The sequence below is a fragment of the Oncorhynchus mykiss genome, chromosome 16 (genome assembly GCF_057628025.1).
Source record: "Oncorhynchus mykiss isolate SJ-2025 chromosome 16, ASM5762802v1, whole genome shotgun sequence".
NCBI classification, from domain to species: Eukaryota; Metazoa; Chordata; class Actinopteri; order Salmoniformes; family Salmonidae; genus Oncorhynchus; species Oncorhynchus mykiss.
This window is the reverse complement of record NC_143037.1, coordinates 25,640,351-25,661,775: the sequence shown is the minus strand read 5'-3', so window position 1 is coordinate 25,661,775 and position 21,425 is coordinate 25,640,351. Positions and strand designations below refer to the sequence as shown.

The 21,425-nt window shown below is 42.9% G+C and overlaps 1 protein-coding gene across 5 annotated transcripts in view; it reads right to left on the bottom strand.

Moving 5' to 3' along the window:
- The window catches only part of svild (supervillin d), a 112,849-nt gene that overhangs the window by 74,046 nt on the left and 17,378 nt on the right, over window positions 1–21,425 (bottom strand). For 3 of the 5 annotated variants that reach the window (XM_021565408.3, XM_036946612.2, XM_090202403.1), the window contains exon 2: window positions 4,116–4,658. In XM_021565408.3, the coding sequence (XP_021421083.3) occupies window positions 4,116–4,480 (365 nt within the window). In that variant the 5' untranslated portion in view covers window positions 4,481–4,658. Of the gene's footprint in view, window positions 1–4,115; window positions 4,659–19,529; window positions 20,037–21,425 lie in introns of those variants that run through there. The other 2 variants (XM_090202402.1, XM_090202404.1) reach the window with 1 other exon arrangement.

Genomic DNA, 21,425 nt, shown 5'->3' with positions numbered 1-21,425 from the left:
ATATATATATAAACAATGTATGTACTATGCAGGTACCTGAGCTGAGCCATAAGGGAAACTAGGCACCATCCCACTAACCACTAGATTATGAGGTAAAAATGTATCCTGTTTTCTATCCCCCCACTTTGGTTCTGAAATCATCATCACCCACTAATCATGTTTAAGCTAGTAATGTACCAATATGTATTGTTAACGAATTAGCTATGACATAGCCAATTAATATTTATAGCACAACTTTGGATTCCCCCCCCCCCCCCACCCACCCCACTAGGCTATACCAGACTACAACAAAAAAATATTGGTAGACCGAGGAGTCATCTGTTCTTTCGACCAATCGATTGGTAAAAAAATGTAAACATGTATTTTTCCTTATATAAAAAGGTGAAATAAATTATATAGACACAACCTGTTTGAATAAAGTCAACTATATATAGGCTACTGAGCTTGTCTGATGCTTTAAGCACTGCAAATAAAAATGAAGACACAGAAATGACTAGAGGGAGCCAAAGAGCAATATAGCCTAACCAGTAGAAGAAACAAAAAACTGTTCCCGATCTCCACCTCCCGCAAACATTGCAGCCCGCAGCTGGAAAATATGCTGATAAAAATAAATATCCTATAATTCACAGCAAAGAAATTGAAACATTGTATCAACTATTAACTTGGTTCAGACTGGTGCTAGCAGACTTGCAACATTGTATAAAAAAATTCAGGGCCCTCAGAGTTTCACACCGCAGTGAGCTCCTGACAGACAGACACAGCTGTAGGCTATTTGCACAAGGGATAAGTAAATCAGGTATTTTTTGACGTCAGAGCATGATTTCCCCCCCCCCCCCTTTCATTCCGAGCGGTTATCTAAAGGGAGAGAGATGGAAATATTTTTCACATAGGCTACACTGAGGAACTATTGTCATTCTCAAAGATGTAAAAAAAAAAAGAAGGAAAAAAAAGGCTGTTTTCTTGATATTTGAGGCAAAGAAAAAAGCTCCACAGTGATGGTGAGTTAAGACAATCAGAAATAGTATCAGATCCCCAAATGGGCACATTTATAAGTCTACATTTGCACGCAGGCCAGGTAGCCTAGACCTACTTCTATGTGTAAATCAGGTACGTGGCATTACTCAAGATTGACAGGAGTGCGCCAAACAAAAGACAATTAATAAATGGACAAATGGTAAATGGAATGAAATCAACCAAAACTTTCTCACAACTGTATCCTAGGTTGTGCGCTCCGCAAACAACATGTCCACTCCTACAATGACAACGGTAAGACTGTAATAATAATATATTGAAGGCATTAACAGAAATGACCATAACCAAACAAGCATTATAGATTAGAAATTAAGGGTAGGCTAAATGTACTACTGGTGATACTAGTGTACCATCCCCGCTTCCGGATTAGTCCTCTCAGACAGGCGTGAATAAGACTCATATGAATAAGTCTCATATACCATACATTTCTGTATATATTGCCACTGCTCGACTAAAAAAAATATATAATTGGTCCACCAACAGCCTATCGACCAAACAATCGACCAGTCGACTAAATGTGGTCAGCCCTACCACCTACACAAAAATAAAGCATGGTCCGTCTTTCACCTTCTACTCCAGAACAGATAAGATAACTAATGGCTTCCTTTAAACCATTCCACTTTTAGACAACCACAGTCAGAGGGTTCAGTGAATGTGTGCACACCAGCCTGACCCTAACATCTGAGCATACCTGAACAACAACAACAACATACCTGCCTTACTTAACACCCGCAAACAAAAACAACAATGTTACGGTGTCGCACTGGAATATGTTCCGGAATTCTTCCAATGGCATTGAGTACACCACATCAGTCACTGGCTTTAACAACAAGTGCATTGAGGACGTTGTCCCCAAAGTGACTGTACGTACATACCCCAACCAAAAGCCATGGATTACAGGCAATATTAGCACTGAGCTAAATGGTAGAGCTGCCGCTTTCAAGGAGCGGGACTCCAACACAAATGCTTATAAGAAATCCCGCTATGCCCTCAAACGAAACATCAAACAGGCAAAGCGTCAACACAGGACTAAGATCGAATCATAATACACTGGCTCCGACACTCATCTGATGTGTGAGGGAATGCAAACTATTACAGACTACAAAAAGGGAAGCACAGCCGAGAGCTGCCCAGCTGCCCAATTTGCATACCGCACCAACAGATCCACAGATGATGTAATCTCTATTGCACTACACACTCCCCTTTCACACCTGGACAAAAGGAACACCTATGTGAAAATGCTATTCATTGAATACAGCTCAGCATTCAACACCATAGTGCCCTCAAAGCTCATCACTAAGCGACAGGATCCTTGACTTCCTGACGCGCCGCCCCCAGGTGGTAAGGGTGGGTAACAACACATCCGCCACGCTGATCCTCAACACGGGTGCCCCTCAGGAGTGCATGCTCAGTCCCCTCCTGTACTCCCTGTTCACACATGTCTGCACGGCAAGGCACGACTCAAACACCATCATCAAGTTTGCCGATGATCACCGACAACGATGAGACAGCCTATAGGGAGGAGGTCAGAGACCTGACCATGTGGGGCAAGGACAACAACCTCTCCTTCAACGTGATCAAGACAAAGGAGATGATCGTAGACTACAGGAAAAGGAGAACCGAGCACGCCCCTATTCTCGTCGACGAGGCTGTAGTGGAGCAGGTTGAGAGCTTCAAGTTCCACATCACCAACAAACTAACATGGTCCAAGCACACCAAGACACCAGGCGGTGTCAGAGGAAGGCCCTAAAAATTGTCAGACTCCAGCCACTCTAGTCATAGACTGTAATCTGCTACCGCACGGCAAGCAGTACTGGAGCGCCAAGTCTAGGTCCAAGAGGCTTCTCAACAGCTTCTACATGTACATATTGCCCCCGCACATTAACTCTGTACCGGTACACCCTGTATATAACCCCACTATTGTTATTTTACTGCTGCTCTTTAATTATGTTATTCTTAGCTCTTCTTAGCTCAATGCCGTTTCTTAAAACTGCATTGTTGGTTAAGGGCTTGAAAGTAAGCATTTCACTGTAGTATTCGGCACATGTGACAAATAAAATTTGATTTGATTCAACAGCATGGGCCACAAAGAGACTTGGCGATTATAGGTCAGAATGTGCGCTAAGACTTTTAAGCGACCCGCAAGCACGACAACACCCTCAAGCTTAATATCTCTGCATAACTACACTTTGACTGCATGTGAAGAAACATGTAAAATGCCACAGGTCTTCCGGGAGGGCATTGCAACATAATACAATGAGTGCATGCCTTTCCTAATCAACATGTAGTAAGGAGACGATAAGATCTGACGAGCAGTCAGTCAGACTTATCTAGTTCAATAAGGAGGGGGCTGGAAGCTTTGGCACAAACTATGGTGCATGTTCTAACTCATTCAAATTCAACCCCGTACTCTCACTCATTCTCTCCTCTTTCAGTCTGTCCATCTCCCCCTCCTCTGCTACACTCATCCCCTCAAGCTGCTTGTCAGGAGCCAACAGGCTTATGCACACTAGGCAGAATATTTGGGATGATTATAGGGAAAAGATCCCAAATGGAGGAAAGGACATGTTTTGCTTCATCCATGTGCAGACATCGAGGACAATGTTGGCAGCAAATGAGTTTTGCTCCCAAATCTCCACTCCCTATGCAGCATTTCCATGTTTTTTATTCTCGAAAGGGCTAAAACACTCCCATTCCGATGAATAGCTGTAAATTGAACCATAACAAGAAGCTAAGATGTCATAACATGCAGCAAAACATGTCTCAGCAAAAGCATTTGGCATATGTGCCATTTCCCAACTGACTGAATGTGTCCATCTCTGGACATTCCAGAATGGTTCCCTCCAAAAAGGAGTGATATGATAGGAGCATGACTAACCTATCCTGATCTCTTATAAGGAGGGGTGTATGGTGATGAACCACTGACATTGGCAGCTTTCCCCTTAGATTAGTCTCCAGACAGGGTGCCCCAAAGGCCCCTATAGCAACGTACAACCCCCTGGCAGAACAACTGTCAATTGAAACCAGGCGGGTGGAGGCTGCAAAAGAGCCAGGAGTGGACAAGGGGAATTGACTGGACTCACCTGTGATTAGAGTTAAGCCTCTTGGTGGCAGCAGGCTTTGAGGGGGCAGCTGTATCCAGTTGGGCCTCCTCATCCCCCCCGGTCTCCTGGGAGGACTCGCTGTCAACAGACTCTTCGCGGTCTTCCATCCTACTCCTGGTGGCCCGGCTAGATAACGTCTGCTCGGACTTGGAGCTTCTGTCCTCCGGCTTCTCTTTCTCAGAAGTCTCACCAGCTTTCCTTTCCCTCCTGGTGTATTTAGAGCTGACTTCCTCAGTGTTTCCGTAACGCTCCGCCAGCTCTCTCCTCCTCTCGGCTTTGTAGCGGGCGATGCGCTCAGCCTTGGTCTCCAAGGCAGAGTTCTGGATGGTGTCTACGGTATCCATTTTGTTGTGCCTCCTTTTAAGTCCTCTCGCTTCACTCAATATCCGGGGGTTTGAGGAGCCTCCTCTCCACTGGACACCAGGAGTCACAAGAGGAGTCACAAGAGTTGTTCAGACGTTGATGGTTTTGCAGTTGGTCTCCCCTCGAAGGATGATGGACCACGTCATTAAAATCATCTCACTGTTGAAACAAATCAAGAAAGACAATGTTTGTATTGCAAAAAGCGAAAAGGCTATGTGAGACTTCCAAACACTTAACAAAATCACCAGGACTGGGCCATTAATATATATACAGTCTGTAACTGCCTGGATAAACAAGAGCCCAACCCTGCCTAGCTCAACCCCAGCTAATGAACCCCCGGTGAGAGTGAAGTCAGCCAACTCAGCTCAAAGACAATACAGGCCCCACAGCAGACTGCCGCACCGAGACTCTCACATAACCTCTCAAGGATATTTAATCCCCTCACATAGAGGAAAAGGGAGAGGGACAGAGAGAGAGGAGAGAGAATCAGAAAAAGAGTGGGAAAACAGCCGTCCAACAGAAATTCTCAATCTACAGTTTCTCAACATTCAGTTAACTGGGAGGCAAATATCCTTGCTTAATCTGGACTTGAATGGCATCCAACGCTACAAATCATTCCATGTTTACTACGGCAAGCACTGCACAGGCTTACAAAAACAGCAAAAGCCACTTGGCTTAAGAGACGTTCCACAATTACAGACGCAAATAAACTCACACCAGTAAAAATCCACACAACCAAGTGAACCATCGGCATGCCCAGAACACTACACACAAAGCACAAAAACACCCCAGGAGCTGGAGAGAAAGTAATGGGTAGGTGGAGGTATGTTTATATAAGTGGGGGCAGGGACAAGGGGGTTAACGTAACGCTCTGGGATCCCTACAGTAAAGGGGCAAGGGGTAATTTAGCACATCTGGGATTGCACATTCAATAGCACTTAGTCAGGAGGGGGAGGGGGGGGGGGGGTAATAGAGAGAGGGGGAGAGTAGAGAGGCAAGGACTCTACAGGAGAGAAGAAAGAGGGGGGAAGAAAGTGTGGGGGTAGGGTTGTGCAGGAGGGGAAGGGGGAGTCAGAAGAAAGTAGGTGGGATGAGAGAGAAGAGAAAGAGAGAGGGGTTGCAGAAGGGAGAAGGTAGTGGATGGAAGGGGGAGAAGAGGAGAGGTGGGTGGGTGTCAGGCTGTAGAATATTGGAAAATCGATAGTTACATATTGGGATATTATTTTTGACAATATACCGTATTGACAATATCACAATATCATTTTTGCACTAGTTTGCTGTACCCGCACCAAAACTCTAGTATTTTTCCTTCATAGCTCATTCTCCATATTATTTTTAAATAGGGAGCCCATTTGTTCTCAGAACTTTTATTTCCAAGACTGATCAAAACTCTTTTTTTCATGGCTCTCGTGTCCCCCTCAACATACGTATGTTGAGCAACATATTTGGAACATCACAATACATATATAGAATAATGAGTATCATGAGAATCGCAATACATAGCGTATCGTCACCTAGGCACCGTGATAATATCATACCGTGAGGTCCCTGGCAATTCCTTGCACTACTAGGGTAAATTAGCTCAGCTTTGGGGTTCATAAATCTCCCAATATACACCAACCACCAGCAGAGCCAAATAGTGGACCAAGAAATTACACACACCCCCTTCACTAAAAAATAAGACTGGGAAATATTACTCAACAAATCTGTGTGTGTGTGAGCAAGCATGTGTGTGTCTAACTTCACCTTGACCTCACCCTCCTCCACCTATCAAACTGTTGTTGCAACAATGAGGACCACAATACCTCCACTGGAACAGCTTGAAGACATCAGCCGAACAAACCCATACTATAAAAATCTGCTGGATGAAAACTAAACTATTAGCTGACCTTGTGTAGGATTTGCTGCCAGGTTCTAGCTACGAAGAGACATTCAGTACAACCAGCCATTCAGTGACCTACAGTGCCTTCAGAAAAGTATTGACACCCCTTTTTTACTTATTCCACATATTGTTGTGTTACGGCCTGAATTCAGAATGAATTATAGATTCTCTCACCAATCTACACACAATACCCCATAATGAAAAAGTGAAAACATGTTTTCACATGACAGAAGACCTGGAGTTTGGAAAAAGGCACGTGAAGGACTCCGAGCATAAGGCAAAAATATGTGGTCTGATGGGACAAAAATTTTACACTTTGGCCTAAATGCAAAGCACTATACCTGGAGAAAACCAGGCACAGCTCATCACCCATCTAACGCCATCCCTACTGTGAAGCATGGTGGTGGCAGCATGATGCTATGATGATGCTTTTCAGCAGCAGGAACAAGGAGACTGGTATTGATAGAGGGAACAATGAATGGAACCAAATACAGGCAAATCCTTGACGAGAACCTGCTTCAGAGTGCAAACTACCTTCGACCGGGGTGAAGATTTAGGTTCCAACAGGACAATGACCCCAAATATACAGCCAAAGCAATGCTGGAATGATTTCAGAAGAAGAATACTAAAGTCCTTGAGTGGCCCAGCCAAATCTAAGACTTGAATCCCATTGAAAATCTGTGGAAAGACTTGCTGTTCACTGCCGCTCCCCATCCAACTTAACAGAGCTTGAGAAACTCTACAAGGAAGAATGGGAGAAAATTCCTAAATCCAGATGTGCAAAGCTGATCCACACACACCCAAGACGACTCAAAGCTGTAACCACCGCCAAAGACGCTTCAACAAAGTATTGACTCTGGTGTGAATACTCATTTAATTTGACATATTTCTATATTGAAAAAGTTTAACAAATTTGCTAAAAATTTGTGAAAAAAAACATGTTCCCACTGTCATTATGAGGTATTGTGTGTAGATGTGTGGGGGAAAATGCATACATTTTGATTTCATGCTGTAACAAAATGTGAAATTAGTCAAGGGGTATGAATACTTTATGAAGGCACTGTAGCATAATAAAAGCGAAACCAATTTGAAGCAGTGCACCTTCCCCTCCCTGCTCAATGTTTCATTCTAGCCTGTGATGATGTAAGGACAAGCGGAATCCCTGGGGTTAATTGGCTTTATGAGTTTACAAACTTGCTCCAACTTTTGATGGAATATTTGGAAACAAAATAGGATTTTCTTGATCATAAAGAAAGCTCTACTTCAGCCATCACCAACCGGTCGATTATGATACAAAAACTCTGCCTACCTGGTAGACCGGGAGATTTGTGGCTAAATCGAGTGCGCTTACTGTGCATAGCTCCAATCACCGCCATTAGCTTCCACGACCCCAGCCACAGCAAAGTTTGGTACTAGTCTACGCGAGATTGTATAACCATGACCAGAGAGAGATGGTCAAAGAATACAGCAAATATCTGCGGTGTTTATGAGTGAGTTTTTATTCAGGACTGTCAACACTTTTTAATTCAACACTATTGCAAAACATAAAAACACGCTTCCCCCTACTTCCACTGGTGCTGCAGCTGCAATTAATGAGTAGCCAAGTGTATTGACAGCCCTGTAGTTTTATTACTATTATTAGCAGCTCGTCATGTCCATTTTAATATCAAGGAATATTTCACTTGATCTGGCCAAACGAACCATGTGAATTTGTGCATGAGGCAGATGTGGATGAGGTACAACTCGAATTCAAAGTTCACAGTTGTCTTGAAAGCACCATGAATATCAGATGCAGGCCCCATCAGTCGAGCAAAATAAAGTATTATTTCAATTTATGCTCAGCTGTGCCTCATGAGCACGACACCAACTTACCCATTTTGTTATCAAAGCTCAAGTTTGGAAAATATACTATTGCCTGAGAATAATAATATTGGCAGCCCAGGCCAGGCATATAGACAATATGCTGTGATCATGTATTAGTCCTGCTGCACAAACCTCATTCCTACAGAACTGTTTTTATTAGGTTAATGCTACAATTTGAAAGTCATGATTTATTTATGCGTTTATTTATTTTTTAAATCGGAGCGGTAGATCTCCGCTTGCTTTTTGACTGCGAAAGGGATCTTGACTCAGAAAAGGTTGGTGACCACTGCTCTTCTTGGTGCTGGGCCAGTTCGAGCACTGTATTACAGAGTCTCCTTTGTTTGAGCACCAGATAAAAATCAGGAGTTGCTTCGACCCAAGTTAGCCTGCTAATTCATCTCGCTTCATAACTCACTACCCTGGGATTCTCCCTGACCGGAGTTGAGTAGATAGTCTCTGGGGCATCGAAAACTCATGCCGCCATTGATTTCTAACTCATCCAATATCAATCCCAAACATAGGCTTATAAATCTCCTAATGAAGGCAACATTTCCCTTGAGGTTTCAATGTTGATTTCGGGCCTCTGAATAGGCTGACGTAATTCACAAAGTCATCCCAGAGTCCACTCTGTATTACACTCGCACTACCTATAAAAGGAGTTTTGAATAACACACTAAATCTTGATTGTGCAGATCGAAAACAAAGAGCCTGCTTTGTTTGGAAGCCGACTTTGTTATTTCAACCGAACAAGGAGAAGAAAATCAAAGTCGTGAGTCATACTGAAGATATTATCACCCCTATTAGGGAACAGTGAACTCACCCAAAGACATGTAAAACAATTTTTTATTTTAATTACCCTTTACCTTATGGTAATTCAAAAAATAAGTTGCACCATGGCTGGAGAGCATGTAGGAACATGCAAAGCTAAAAGGCACAGAGAAGCTCTCTCAATAAGCCAGTGTCTGAGAGACACTAGTAATGTCCCTGTAAAATAACAGATGTTAGGCTGATTAAAGAAGAAAAACTCTAAATAGAACAGACCTCATCTATTTCCATGAAGTAGAAGTAATGGCTGTGCAAACCACATATCTTTGTTTTGTGGTTTTGTTGAGTGACAACAGTCAATGTGTCCGAAGAGATAAAACCCCAAAACATGGCATTTCTATGTATTGCAAAAGAAGATAGTATTCTATTTATTTTTTATTCTAAACACCACCAGTCAATCACACCATCATTTAGGCTTGTCCAGATTGGATGTGTAAATATGGCTCTACCATGCCATGTAAACAAAGTACACATCCAGAGTTTGACAGCATGAGTGAGCTCTGACATGTCCTTGCCCCAGGGGAGAGGTTATGGGCCTTGAGAAAAACCTCTGTCTCAACAATGGCCAAGTGAGTCATATCCTCTTTCATAAAAGCACAATTAAAATGGCAGCATTGTATTCATCATAAGCTAGGCAACTCTCCAAAACCCTCGGTCTTGTGGGGTGTCGGGTGATGAGGGGGCACTGGTTTTAAGTGGGTTCAAAAGGGCAGATTTGCCCTCACATTGAAACTTCAATCCATGATCATGATGTTTTCTTTTTTTATTCTTTCCCGAGTTAGCATGCAGCTTTCCCCATCACTCGCAAATCTCAGCAGTTATAAGAGTCCACCGTTTTGACCTTGTGGGAGATCTGTCGACATGCCCTTGAGCAGGGTGTTGATCCTGGTTGCTTCTGAGTGTCACTCTGTATGGGAGTCTGTTAGATGAGTAATGTGATGTAGTTGTTGAGTTGCTTCACTGCAAGTATATTGTACGCTTTAAACATTCAATAAAACATTTATTATTATTATTTTTTTTTTAAAGAGTCCATCCACTTATGGAGCCCGTATGCCACATGGGGGTAGACACTACTACAGCCCAGTGGATTAAAGACCCTCAACTCTGAGGGAAGACACTTTCCCCATGATCTTTTACGATGACATCCCATCCTAAAGTTAATCTACGGTCGCCTTAGCCCTTTGACCTGTAACAAACCCAACAGGTCAGATGATTCACATAGGGAAACAAAATGGAGTTGAGAACTCAATAGCCTGTGCTCTAAATAGGCTTTAAAATCAGAGTCATTGAAAATACAGTTCTTGGTCACATACACATGGTTAGCAGATGTTAATGCGAGTGTAGCGAAATGCTTGTGCTTCCAGTTCCAACAGTGCAGCAATATCTAACAAGTAATCTAACAATTCCCCAACAACTACCTAACACACACAAATCTAAAGGGGTGAATGAGAATATGTACATATAAGTATATGGCTGAGTGATGGCCAAGTGGCATAGGCAAGGTGCAGTATATGGTATAAAATACAGTATGTACATGTGATATGAGTAATGTAAGATATGTAAACATTCTTAAAAAGTGGCATTAATTAAAGTGGCATTGTTTAAAGTGACTAGTGATCCATTTATTAAAGTGTCCAGCGATTGGGTCTCAGTGTAGGCAGCAGCCTCACTGAGTTAGTGATGGCTATTTAACAGTCCGATGACCTTGAGATAGAAGCTGTTTTTTAATCTCTCGGTCCCAGCTTTGATGCACCTGTACTGACCTCGCCTTCTGGATGATAGCGGTTTGAACAGGCAGTGGCTCGGCTGGTTGTCTTTTTGGTCTTCCTGTGACATCGGGGGCTGTAGGTGTCATGGAGGGCAGGTAGTTTGCCCCCGGTGATGCGTTGTGCAGACCGCACCACCCTCTGGGAGAGCCGTGCGGTTGAGGGCGGTGCAGTTGCCGTACCAGGCTGTGGACCATTTCAGTTTTTCTGTGATGTGTACGCCGAGGAACTTAAAACCTGACACCTTCTCCACTGCTGTCCCTTCGATGTGGATAGGGAGGGGGTGGGGGTGCTCCCTCTGCTGTTTCCTGAAGACCACGATCATCTCCATTGTTTTGTTGACGATGAGTGAGAGGTTGTTTTCCTGACACCACACTCCGAGAGCACTCACCTCCTCCCTGTAGGCTGTCTTGTTGTTGTTGGTAATCAAACCCACTACTGTTGTGTCGTCTGCAAACTTGATGATTGAGTTGGAAGCGTGCATGGCCACCCAGTCGGGGGGGAACAGGGAGTACAGGAGAGGGCTGAGCACACACCTTTGTGGGGCCCCAGTGTGTAGGATCAGCGAAGTAGAGAAGTTGTTTCTGATCTTCACCACCTGGGGGCGGCCCGTCAGAAAGTCAAGGACCCAGTTGCATAGGGAGGGGTTGAGACCCAGGGCCTCCAGCTTGATGGGTACTATGATGTTGAATGCTGAGCTGTTGTCAATGAACAGCATTCTTACATAGGTATTATTTTTGTCCAGATGGGTTAGGGCAGTGTGCAGTGTGATGGCGATTGCATCATCTGTGGACCTGTTGGGGCGGTATGAAAACTGAAGTGGGTCTAGGGTGGCAGTGATATGATCCTTGACTAGCCTCTCAAAGCACTTCATGATGACAGAAGTAGTCATTTAGTTCAGTTATCTTTTGCCTTCTTGGGTACAGGAACAATGGTAGCCATCTTGAAGCATGTGGGGACAACAGACTAGGAGTGATAGGGAGTGTTTAAATATGTCTGTAAACACACCAGCAAGCTGTACATGCTCTGAGGACGCGGCTAGGGATGCAGTCTGGGCCAGCAGCCTTGCGAGAGTTAACAAGTTTAAATGTTCTACTTTTGTAGTCCGTCATTTCCTGTAGACCCTGCCACATACGTCTCATGTATGAGCCGATGAATTGCAACTCCACCTTGTCCCTGTACCGGCATTTCGCTTGTTTGATTGCCTTGCGGAGCGAATAATTACACTGTTTATATACAGCCATATATCCAAACCTCTTTTTATGGTTAAATGCGGTGGATCGCGCTTTCAGTTTTACGCAAAATACCACCATCCATCCACGGTTTCTGATTAGGGTAGGTTTTAAATGGTCACAGTGGGTACGACGTCTCCAATGCATTTATTTATAAAACGCACTCACCGAGTCAGCGTATAGGTCAATATTGTCCTCTGAGGCTGATCTGAACATATTCCAGTCCGCGTGATCAAAACTTGAACGTACATGAGGTTCAAATAAAGTGCAGTCAATCAGTGGTGTAAAGTACTTAAGTAAAAATACTTGAAAGTATTACTTTAGTTTTTTTGGATACTTGTACTTTACTATTTATATTTTTGACAACTTTTACTTTACCACATTCCTTAAAAAAAAAAAATGTTTCAGTACTTTTTACTCCATACATTTTCCCTGACACCCAAAAGTACTCAATACATTTTGAATACTTAGCAGGACAGGAAAATAATTCACACTTATCAAGAAAACATCCCTGGTCTTCCCAACTGCCTCTGATCTGGCGGACTCACCAAACACATGCTTTGTTTGGAAATGATGTCTGAATGATGGAGCATGCCACTAGCTATCCGTAAATAAATTTAAAAAACAAGAAAATGGTGACGTCTGGTTTGCTTATAAGGAATTTGAAATGAATTATACTTTTGATACTTAAGTATATTTTATCAATAACATTTACTTTTGATACTAAAGTACATTTAAAACCAAATACTTTTAGACTTTTACACAAGTAGGATTTTACTGGGTGACTCACTTTTACTTATGTCATTTACATTAAGGTATCTTTACTTTTAGTAATTAGGTACTTTTTCCACCACTGCTGTTAATGCACCCTTCCCTGGTTTGAAAGTTTACAAAGCAGATACAGAGTTCATAGTTCACCGTGTACATTAATAGGTGCAGGTGATAGTGGGACTGTCGACATGAGTGTGTGTGTGTGTGTGTGTGAGGGGGTGGGGGCAAAAAGGGACAGGATCAGGCTACTTTAGTGACTGGTCTTCGAGGTCAAGGACCATAGCAGTGTGCAAAGTTAAGGGGGGAGGTTTTTTTTTGGCCAATGATGCGGTTTAAGAGGCTATCCTCTTTGCTGGAGACATCTGATGGTTTTAAAGCTGGTTTCCTGCAATTCTACACATTTTGCTATGGCTATGCCTTATTCTCATGCCATCTCAGTGACTCAAACATTTTAACAAAATTGGGACCTCATGCCATGACATGGGGGGGGGGGGGGGGGGGGGGGGGCAGCTATGATTTAGCAGCGGCGATGATTTAGCAACTATGCTATTCACGATGATAATCACAGCTGATTTACGGATTACAACAGCTGAGTGTTGTAAGAAATTTCTCACCAGCTACTCATGCAACAGCACCATTTCATACAACAAGAACCATAGAAGGGAGGGGGGGGGGGGGGGGGGGGGGGTCACAACACGACAGGATCCCATTTCCTAGTCCAACTCACAGCTCACTGGTATCAATATCTAAACGTGTGAAGAACGGGCCATCTTTGGAAAAACATACCACACATGGGACCTTGGAGGTTAGCTGCATTTATGAACAAGTTCATGTGTTCATTCTTTATAGTCTGGGACAAGGACCAGGCATAAAAGCTGCCTCTGGGGTCAAACCACTGACTTGTAGTCCATTAGTCTACAGATTCTTTAGGAACTCGCATGTCCACACAAGAACATGGGGCAGGAATGCAGCCACCACCCTTGGATCAATTTGGGAGCAAGGGAAAAAACTGCTTTGGCTGCATGCATTTCTGACAGTATGCATGTGATAGTCACACTCTTGAAATTAGTTCAAAGGAACGTCAAAACTGGGATCTCTCTTCAAAAAGGCACAATTATGGTTGTACACAAGCTCTTGTCAGTTCATCTATCAAATGATGATCAGTTAGTTGCACTACCCCTTTAAAATCTACCACAGAAACCACAGCTACTGCAAGACATCAGTCTCTAAATGACAGGAATCGCAGCACCAATGTTATGAACAATGGCCCTAAATGCTGATTCACTTTAAGTGTCTGGTAACACCTTTTTAACAAGACACTCAATTACCATGTTAGGCTAATGACCAAGTGCAGTTCATAACACAAACACTCAATTGACAAATAATTGGTTTAAAGTGAAGCAAATGCACTAACATGTAAGTAAACACTTTTGTTTAAAACAGATGCAAAGCCCAATGCTTTGGAAAGTCTGGAATATCTGTTGAGTGAAAATGCTTTGCAGTTATAAAACTGAGGAAGAGCTCCTAAGCTTAGTATTTATAGCCTAATAGTGTCCAATCATGTCTTGAGCCATATTCATTCTATGTAATTTCAGCAAGCCAAGCCATGACACCCACAATCATTTCAGTGGTTAGAAACATATACGATTGGCATTCCTGAAACATATTGTTGAAATGTAATTGGTGTAGGAGAGCAGCAGTAACTGCGGCATCTGGTACTTTCGGACTAAATTTATGGTAAATAATGTATGTGGCATCAATGACAAATTTCTCTGAACCGGGGAAGACTGCATAGTATGAAGAAGCAATACTCCAAACTGCATATTCCTACTACTTGTCAGACAGAGAACTGATACTGTATACTGGTTGTTGGGGTGGGATTGGCATAGGGTGTGGAGAGTATGTGGGTGGCTTTTGACCATGTTATGGGATTACTCATGTCTTACTCATTGGTAGGAAGATGTTTGGTCCAAAACTAATGTTGTATACTATATTTCTTGAATATTATCTGAATCCTATAAATTAGGCAAGGTCAAATTGGGTGCAATCATATTTGGGGACCTTATTCGATTTTTCTTATTCAATTCAGTCTGGTATGAGAACGGTAGCCCTATATGCAAAACCAGGGTGTTTGCGGGAAGCTGAGTATCTTGGATATTGATCTGTGACTTAAAATCTTTGGTGTGACTTACTACCATATGGGCATACTAATGTATAAGGGCAGGCCGAGCCGATGACCTCATTTCAAGATGGCTGCTCCATACATTAAGGTTAGCGTTGTGAACCATTAACGAAATAAACGGGGAATATGTCGAAACACACCAAAAGACAGGACTCCACAGATCATGAGAATGTCTTAATTGTCTGCCTGTGACCTACCGTTATTGATCACCAGCCCCGAGAGTCAAAATGTTTATTTTACACAACGTTTTCAGCAAACATCTTACAAGGTAAGCTTCGATTTGGTCTGTATTTGAGCTGTAGCTACATGGGGTGAAGGGGGATTACATGAATCCTTACGTTGGTAGGAACACATCTAGCCTACTGCCAATGTTATTTGATGATGTATCATTTAAATGGCAACATCGAAAACCCACTGAGTCTTCGTCGACCTGGCCAAGGCTTTTGACTCTGTCAATCACTGTATTCTTATCGGCAGACTCAACAGCCTTGGTTTCTCAAATGACTGCCTCGCCTGGTTCACCAACTACATCTCAGAAAGAGTTCAGTGTGTCAAATCGGAGGGCCTGTTGTCCGGACCTCTGGCAGTCTCTATGGGGGTACCACAGGGTTCAATTCTCAGGCCTACTGTTTTCTCAATACATATCAATGATGTCGCTCTTGCTGCGGGTGACTCCCTGATCCACCTCTATGCAGACGTCACCATTCTGTATACATCTGGCCCTTCTTTGGAAACTGTTAACAAACCTCTAAATGAGCTTCAATGCCATACAACACTTCTTCCGTGGCCTCTTAAACACTCTTAAAACGCTAGTAAAACTAAATGCATGCTTTTCAACCGTTCGCTGCCCACACCCACCTGCCCGCCCGACTAGCATCACTACTCTGGACAGTTCTGACTTAGAATATGTGGACAACTACAAATACCTAGGTGTCTGGTTAGACTGTAAACTCTCCTTCCAGACTCATATTAAACATCTCCAATCCAAAATCAAATCTAGAATCAGCTTCCTATTTCACAACAAAGCCTCCTTCACTCACGCCGCCAAACATACCCTTGTAAAACTGACTTTGGCACTGTCATTTACAAAATAGCCTCCAACACTTTACTCAGAAAATTTGATTGCAGTCTATCACAGTGCCATCCACCGTTTTGTCACCAAAGCCCCATATACCACCCACCACTGCGACCTGTATACTCTTGTCGGCTGGCCCTCGCTACACATTAGTCGACAGACCCACTGGCTCCAGGTCATCTATAAGTCTTTGCTAGGTAAAGCTCTGCCTTATCTCAGCTCACGATAACAACACCCACCCGTAGCACGCACTCCAGCAGGTATATCTCACTGGTTATCCCCAAAGCCAACACCTCCGTTGGCTGCCTTTCCTTCCAGTTCTCTGCTGCCAATGACTGGAATGAATTGCAAAAATCAAGACTTATATTTCCCTCACTAACTTTAAACATCAGCTATCAGAGCAGCTAACCGATCGCTGCAGCTGTACATAGCCCATCTGTAAATAGCCCAATCAATCTACCTACCTCATCCCCATATTGTTTTTATTTACTTCTTCAGCTCTTTTGCACACCAGTATTTCTACTTACACATCCTCCTCTGCACCTCTATCACTCCAGTGTTAATTTGCTAAATTGTAATTACTTCGCTACTATGGCCTATTTATTTCCTTACATCCTCATGCTTTACGTGCCGTAGGCATCCATTACACAGGGGATTGGCTACTATGTCACCTTGACAGTTTTGTAGCCAATGAGATAAGCTTTCCAGGGATAAACAGTTGATCTGGGTGGGACAAAACAACGCCTAGAACCTTTAATGTGTAATGCAGACTATTGCTACCTGGCTCAGAGACGAGATGCACCAAGCAGGCTACATTACATCGTAAACAAATTTCATCGCTTTATCCTAAAAGATGGCTTCTTATGGGGGAGAAAAAGGTAAAGAATATCAAACAGGAAGCTAAAAAGGCAGCAGCTATGAATATATATACCAACATAGAACCTTTGAATAAAATACTGGTCGGACTCGGATGAGGGGAGCAATTTGGACAATGAGTGTGTCGCCTCGGCCGACGAAGATTGCTTTCTAGAAGGATTGGAACCACTTTTAGACCTGTAAGTAAATTATTTTCATGAATTTACTGTATGTATTTCGTGTTTAACAATTTGTCTGCTTTTTGTGCTTTGGATTTAGTTTACATAGGCCTATGTAACAAGTAATTTCAATGTTACATAATTCCAAAGTAATTATTTTCTATGTTTCATATCAGTTCACGGTTTGCTGTTCTAAGTTTTATCCTAGTAACTTTGGAGAGGCCACTAAACTCTCATGGCCATTGTTTACTATATTGTGTTACTGTTTCGATTGGAAGTGTGTGCTTCACACCTATGTGAGTCACTGTACAGATAGGGTTTAGACTTGGTATTTTTACTTTACAGTAATGTCGTTTTGTAAATTTAGTCAACTGTAATTCCGTGTGTCTTAGAGGATTTGAGGATTTGGATGACGACATTTGGGAGCCACCACTCCCCAGCAAGTGCCCCCGCCGGTCAAAGTCTTCACCCCCAACTGCTATGTCAATCATCCCATCGGATGGTTCTACATCCACTTTTGATAGACATCTTGAAAAAGAAAATAGGGGCTTGTGGCACCATTTGTCCTAAGAAAATCTGTTTCCCCAAGACCAAGGTAAAGGTCATGACAAAGACAGCGGAGAGGGAGACCATACATTGGATCAGGACTAACAAGCTACTTTTTGTGAAATGGAAGGACACTAGGGAAGTAACCATGCTCACCATACAGCATAAGGCATTCAACAAACATGTCTCAAGGGAGGGTGAAAAAGGAAGAATGTCCCCATTCCTGTGAAGGACTACAATGCCAGCATGGGGGGTGTCGACCTGGTAATAGCCTCCACAAGACCAGGAAGTTTGTGGACAATGCTACAGTAAATGTTTTCATTCTCCACAAGCAGATGGCCAAAACAATAAGGTTGGCCTTCCTAGAGCAGCTGGTTTTTGGAAATGGTTGAATTGGGGGCTCAAAGCCCCCCCCCCCCCCCTCCATATTCAAGGTGAGTGCCACTATCCAACACACATGCCAAAAGGAACAACTGCAAGCATTGCACAAAACACAGGTTGGGGGTGGGGGAAGTTAAATGCCAGATCTTCTGTCCGAAATGCCAGTTCGCTTTCCGTTTCCTGGCAGAGAGGGACTGCTTCAAAAGACTGCACTTCACTGTAGCTTGTGCCGTGATGTCGTGATAATCTAATCATCTGCACCTGGGATGTAACATGAACACCATTGGTAAATAGTTCTGTTTATTTCTATTTTTTGTGTAAACAAAAAATAGTGTGTAAACAAGTTGGTGTATGATAAGACATTTTTATAATTCTGTATGTATATCTGTTGCTTTAATATGGTTTTTGTAAACAGTTCATTTGCATGTGGGATGAATAGATTGGATATGCCTTGGCTAAACGTTCAAGCACTTTGAAGAGGTTGAGAAAACACTTGGATATCCTCTGTATGTCCCCTGACATCACCACAAGAAATTTAGTTTTATAGTTCAATCATTTTTAGGCAAATCCACTGTGCAAAACAATTACCACATTCGGGAAACTTTGGAGAGGTTGAAAGGACACTTAAATGTACCCTGGATACTCCATAACACCCATGTTTGAGTGAGACTGATAAAAAATGTTTTCATACTGAACAAATTGCATTTAGGGATTGCAAATATGTAATAGTACTGGAATTATCAAATTTACAGACATATGCCACTTTGGAGAGGTTTAGGGACACTTGGAAATGTCCCGTAACCACACCTGACAACTTACTAAAACATCTGCCCATTTCTAGTTGTTAGGTCTATCAATTCCATTTTTCTGATGTCGTTCGCATGTTGTGGAAGCCATCTGATGCGTTTCCAGGTCTAGGCATCAATAATTCACTTATAACTTGTCAATGAAAGATGACTTAAATAAATAAATAAATAAATAATAAATAAATAAATAAAATAAATCCAAAATAGGTATTTTGTGTGTGCTTGGTCTTATGTATTCTGAACTACGTAACTTCTATCTACGTAATCTTCTAACAATCGGAGATGGTGGGTGTCGAAAATGTCTTTCTTGTGCCTTTTGAAGTGGCACGACCCCATAGAGACATTCAAGCATCAGCTTCCTTCCCTTTGCACCCTGGGAAGAGCCAGTTAAACAAATTGCCAGGTCCTGACATTCACATTCTTCCTGACGGAGGAGGGTGGAAACTTTTGTCCACAGTGAGAAAACCAGGTGCCAGTGTTCAGCTGCTGAAGACAGCAAGCAAACAGGCAAGGCCAGTAGTCTCCGTTATAAAAGTCTCTCACTCGTGGCAAGTCAAAGCGATTTGCCATCAAGTGCAAGCACCCACGGAGAGGAGAATAAAATGAGTGAGAGAAATAGGGTATGCCACTGAGATATTACAGTATCTTAGGAAAAATATAGCCTTACCTTTTCCTGTAGGCTACACTATGCCTCTAGTTGAAAATAATGTTTTTAAGAAAAGGGTGTTAAGCTAAGACCGGTAGACGCACATCTCCGGACAGCAGCAAAAGTGGGTGAGTTTCCTGTCCCGTTTCTAGCAGTGTGCGATTCCAGACGGGTCATGTGACCAGGCAGCGAGGAGACGAAGCTCAGTATGGGTCATCAGCCCGTAATCCAATAACGCTATCTGACATCTACATGTGCTAAGCAGCAGCTTAGGCCAAAACTATTTAACCAACCACAGGCGAAAAACGGCATAGGGGCGGGGCCATGGTGCCATGCATTTCCACCCCATACCGTAATAGACCGCATACTGGAAAACCAATGTGTTTCCCATTACAAAGCCATAGAGGCTGATGCTCATCGTATGGCAGTTTAAGGGCCCAGAGTGCCATCATCTGCAAAACGAGGGCTTAATTACAATTGCAGAGACTTTTAACACTAGTATCCACTCCAAGACGTTATTCTGCTAATAAAGAGCTTTAAAAGGGAACGCTGACAGCTTGGGCGGGTTTTGCATGGCAGGCCCCTTTATTGATGTGACTCATCCCTTCCTTGTGCTTTAGTTGGTGGGAATAGAGAGGGGAAGGGATGGGGGGGCTGGGAAAGGGGGTGTTGTGTGGGCAGATTTTCTGTTTTGTGAGGCATGATTCACCAGGGTGCCAAGAGGCCCTTGTCTGGTGATACCGGGGTGAGGAGGTTGAAAGGGGAGCGCAGGACGGGGTAAAAACAAGGTCTGAGGCAAATCCGTCAAACACAGACACACACACTCCTCCCCAGCCAGATCCCTTTAACCCACACAATCCCACTGACTGTGACCAGCCACCCACTGTCTGCTGTTGACATAACAACCAAGCCTAGTCATGCCCCTCAACTCCATTTTGCCTTTATAACTGTAATGTTATGTATATTTGAACTGACTGGGTTCTGTTTTATTTACTGATACAGTGAAAGCTTGTAGCTACGCTGAAAAAGTGGGTTGCTTCCTTTAATTCCTCAGGAGTGCCTTTGAGAGACAATGGCTATTGTTTCCCAAATACACACTCTGGTAATGTGCTTTACACACAACACACCCAATGGAAAAGCACTGTTAAATTCTATTCCTCGATTTGTGCTCTGGTTTCTTAGTGATCCCCTTTGTCCCAGTCTTCCGGCTTTCTGTTTGCCTTAGTCAAACGTGAAGGAAATGAATTGAAAACTCACAAAAAGATGGACCAATATCTGCACAGCAGCACATAGACACTGTGCTGTAGACAAGGGTAGAAAGTACCACACAGAAGTACGCAATACAGTCCATTACGACACACACAGACGTCCTGCTGGCCTACAGAGCCTTCAGAAAGTATTCATACCCCTTGACTTATTACACTTTGTGTTACAACCTGCATTCAAAACGTATTAAATATATATTTTTACTCACCCATCTACACACAATATCCCATAACGACAAAGTGAAGACATGTTTTAGGAATGTTTCCAAATGTATTGAAAATTAAATACAGAAATCTAATTAACAAAAGTATTCACACCACTGAGTCAATACTTCGTAGAAGCACCTTTAGGCGCAATTACAGCTGTGAGTCTTTCTGGGTAAGTCTCGAAGAGATCCCAAACCTGGATTGTGCAACATTGTCCCATTATTCTATTCAAAATCCTTCAAGCTCTGTCAAATTGGTTATTGATCATTGCTCGACAACCATTTTCAGGTCTTTAAGTCAAAACTGTAACTCAGCTAATCAGGACCCCTCGCGGTCTTCTTCGTAACCAACTTGTGTAGATTTGGCCTTGGTTTTAGATTATTGTCCTGCTGAAAAGGTGACATCTTCAAGTGTCTGGTGGAAAGCAGACAACCAGGGTTTCCTC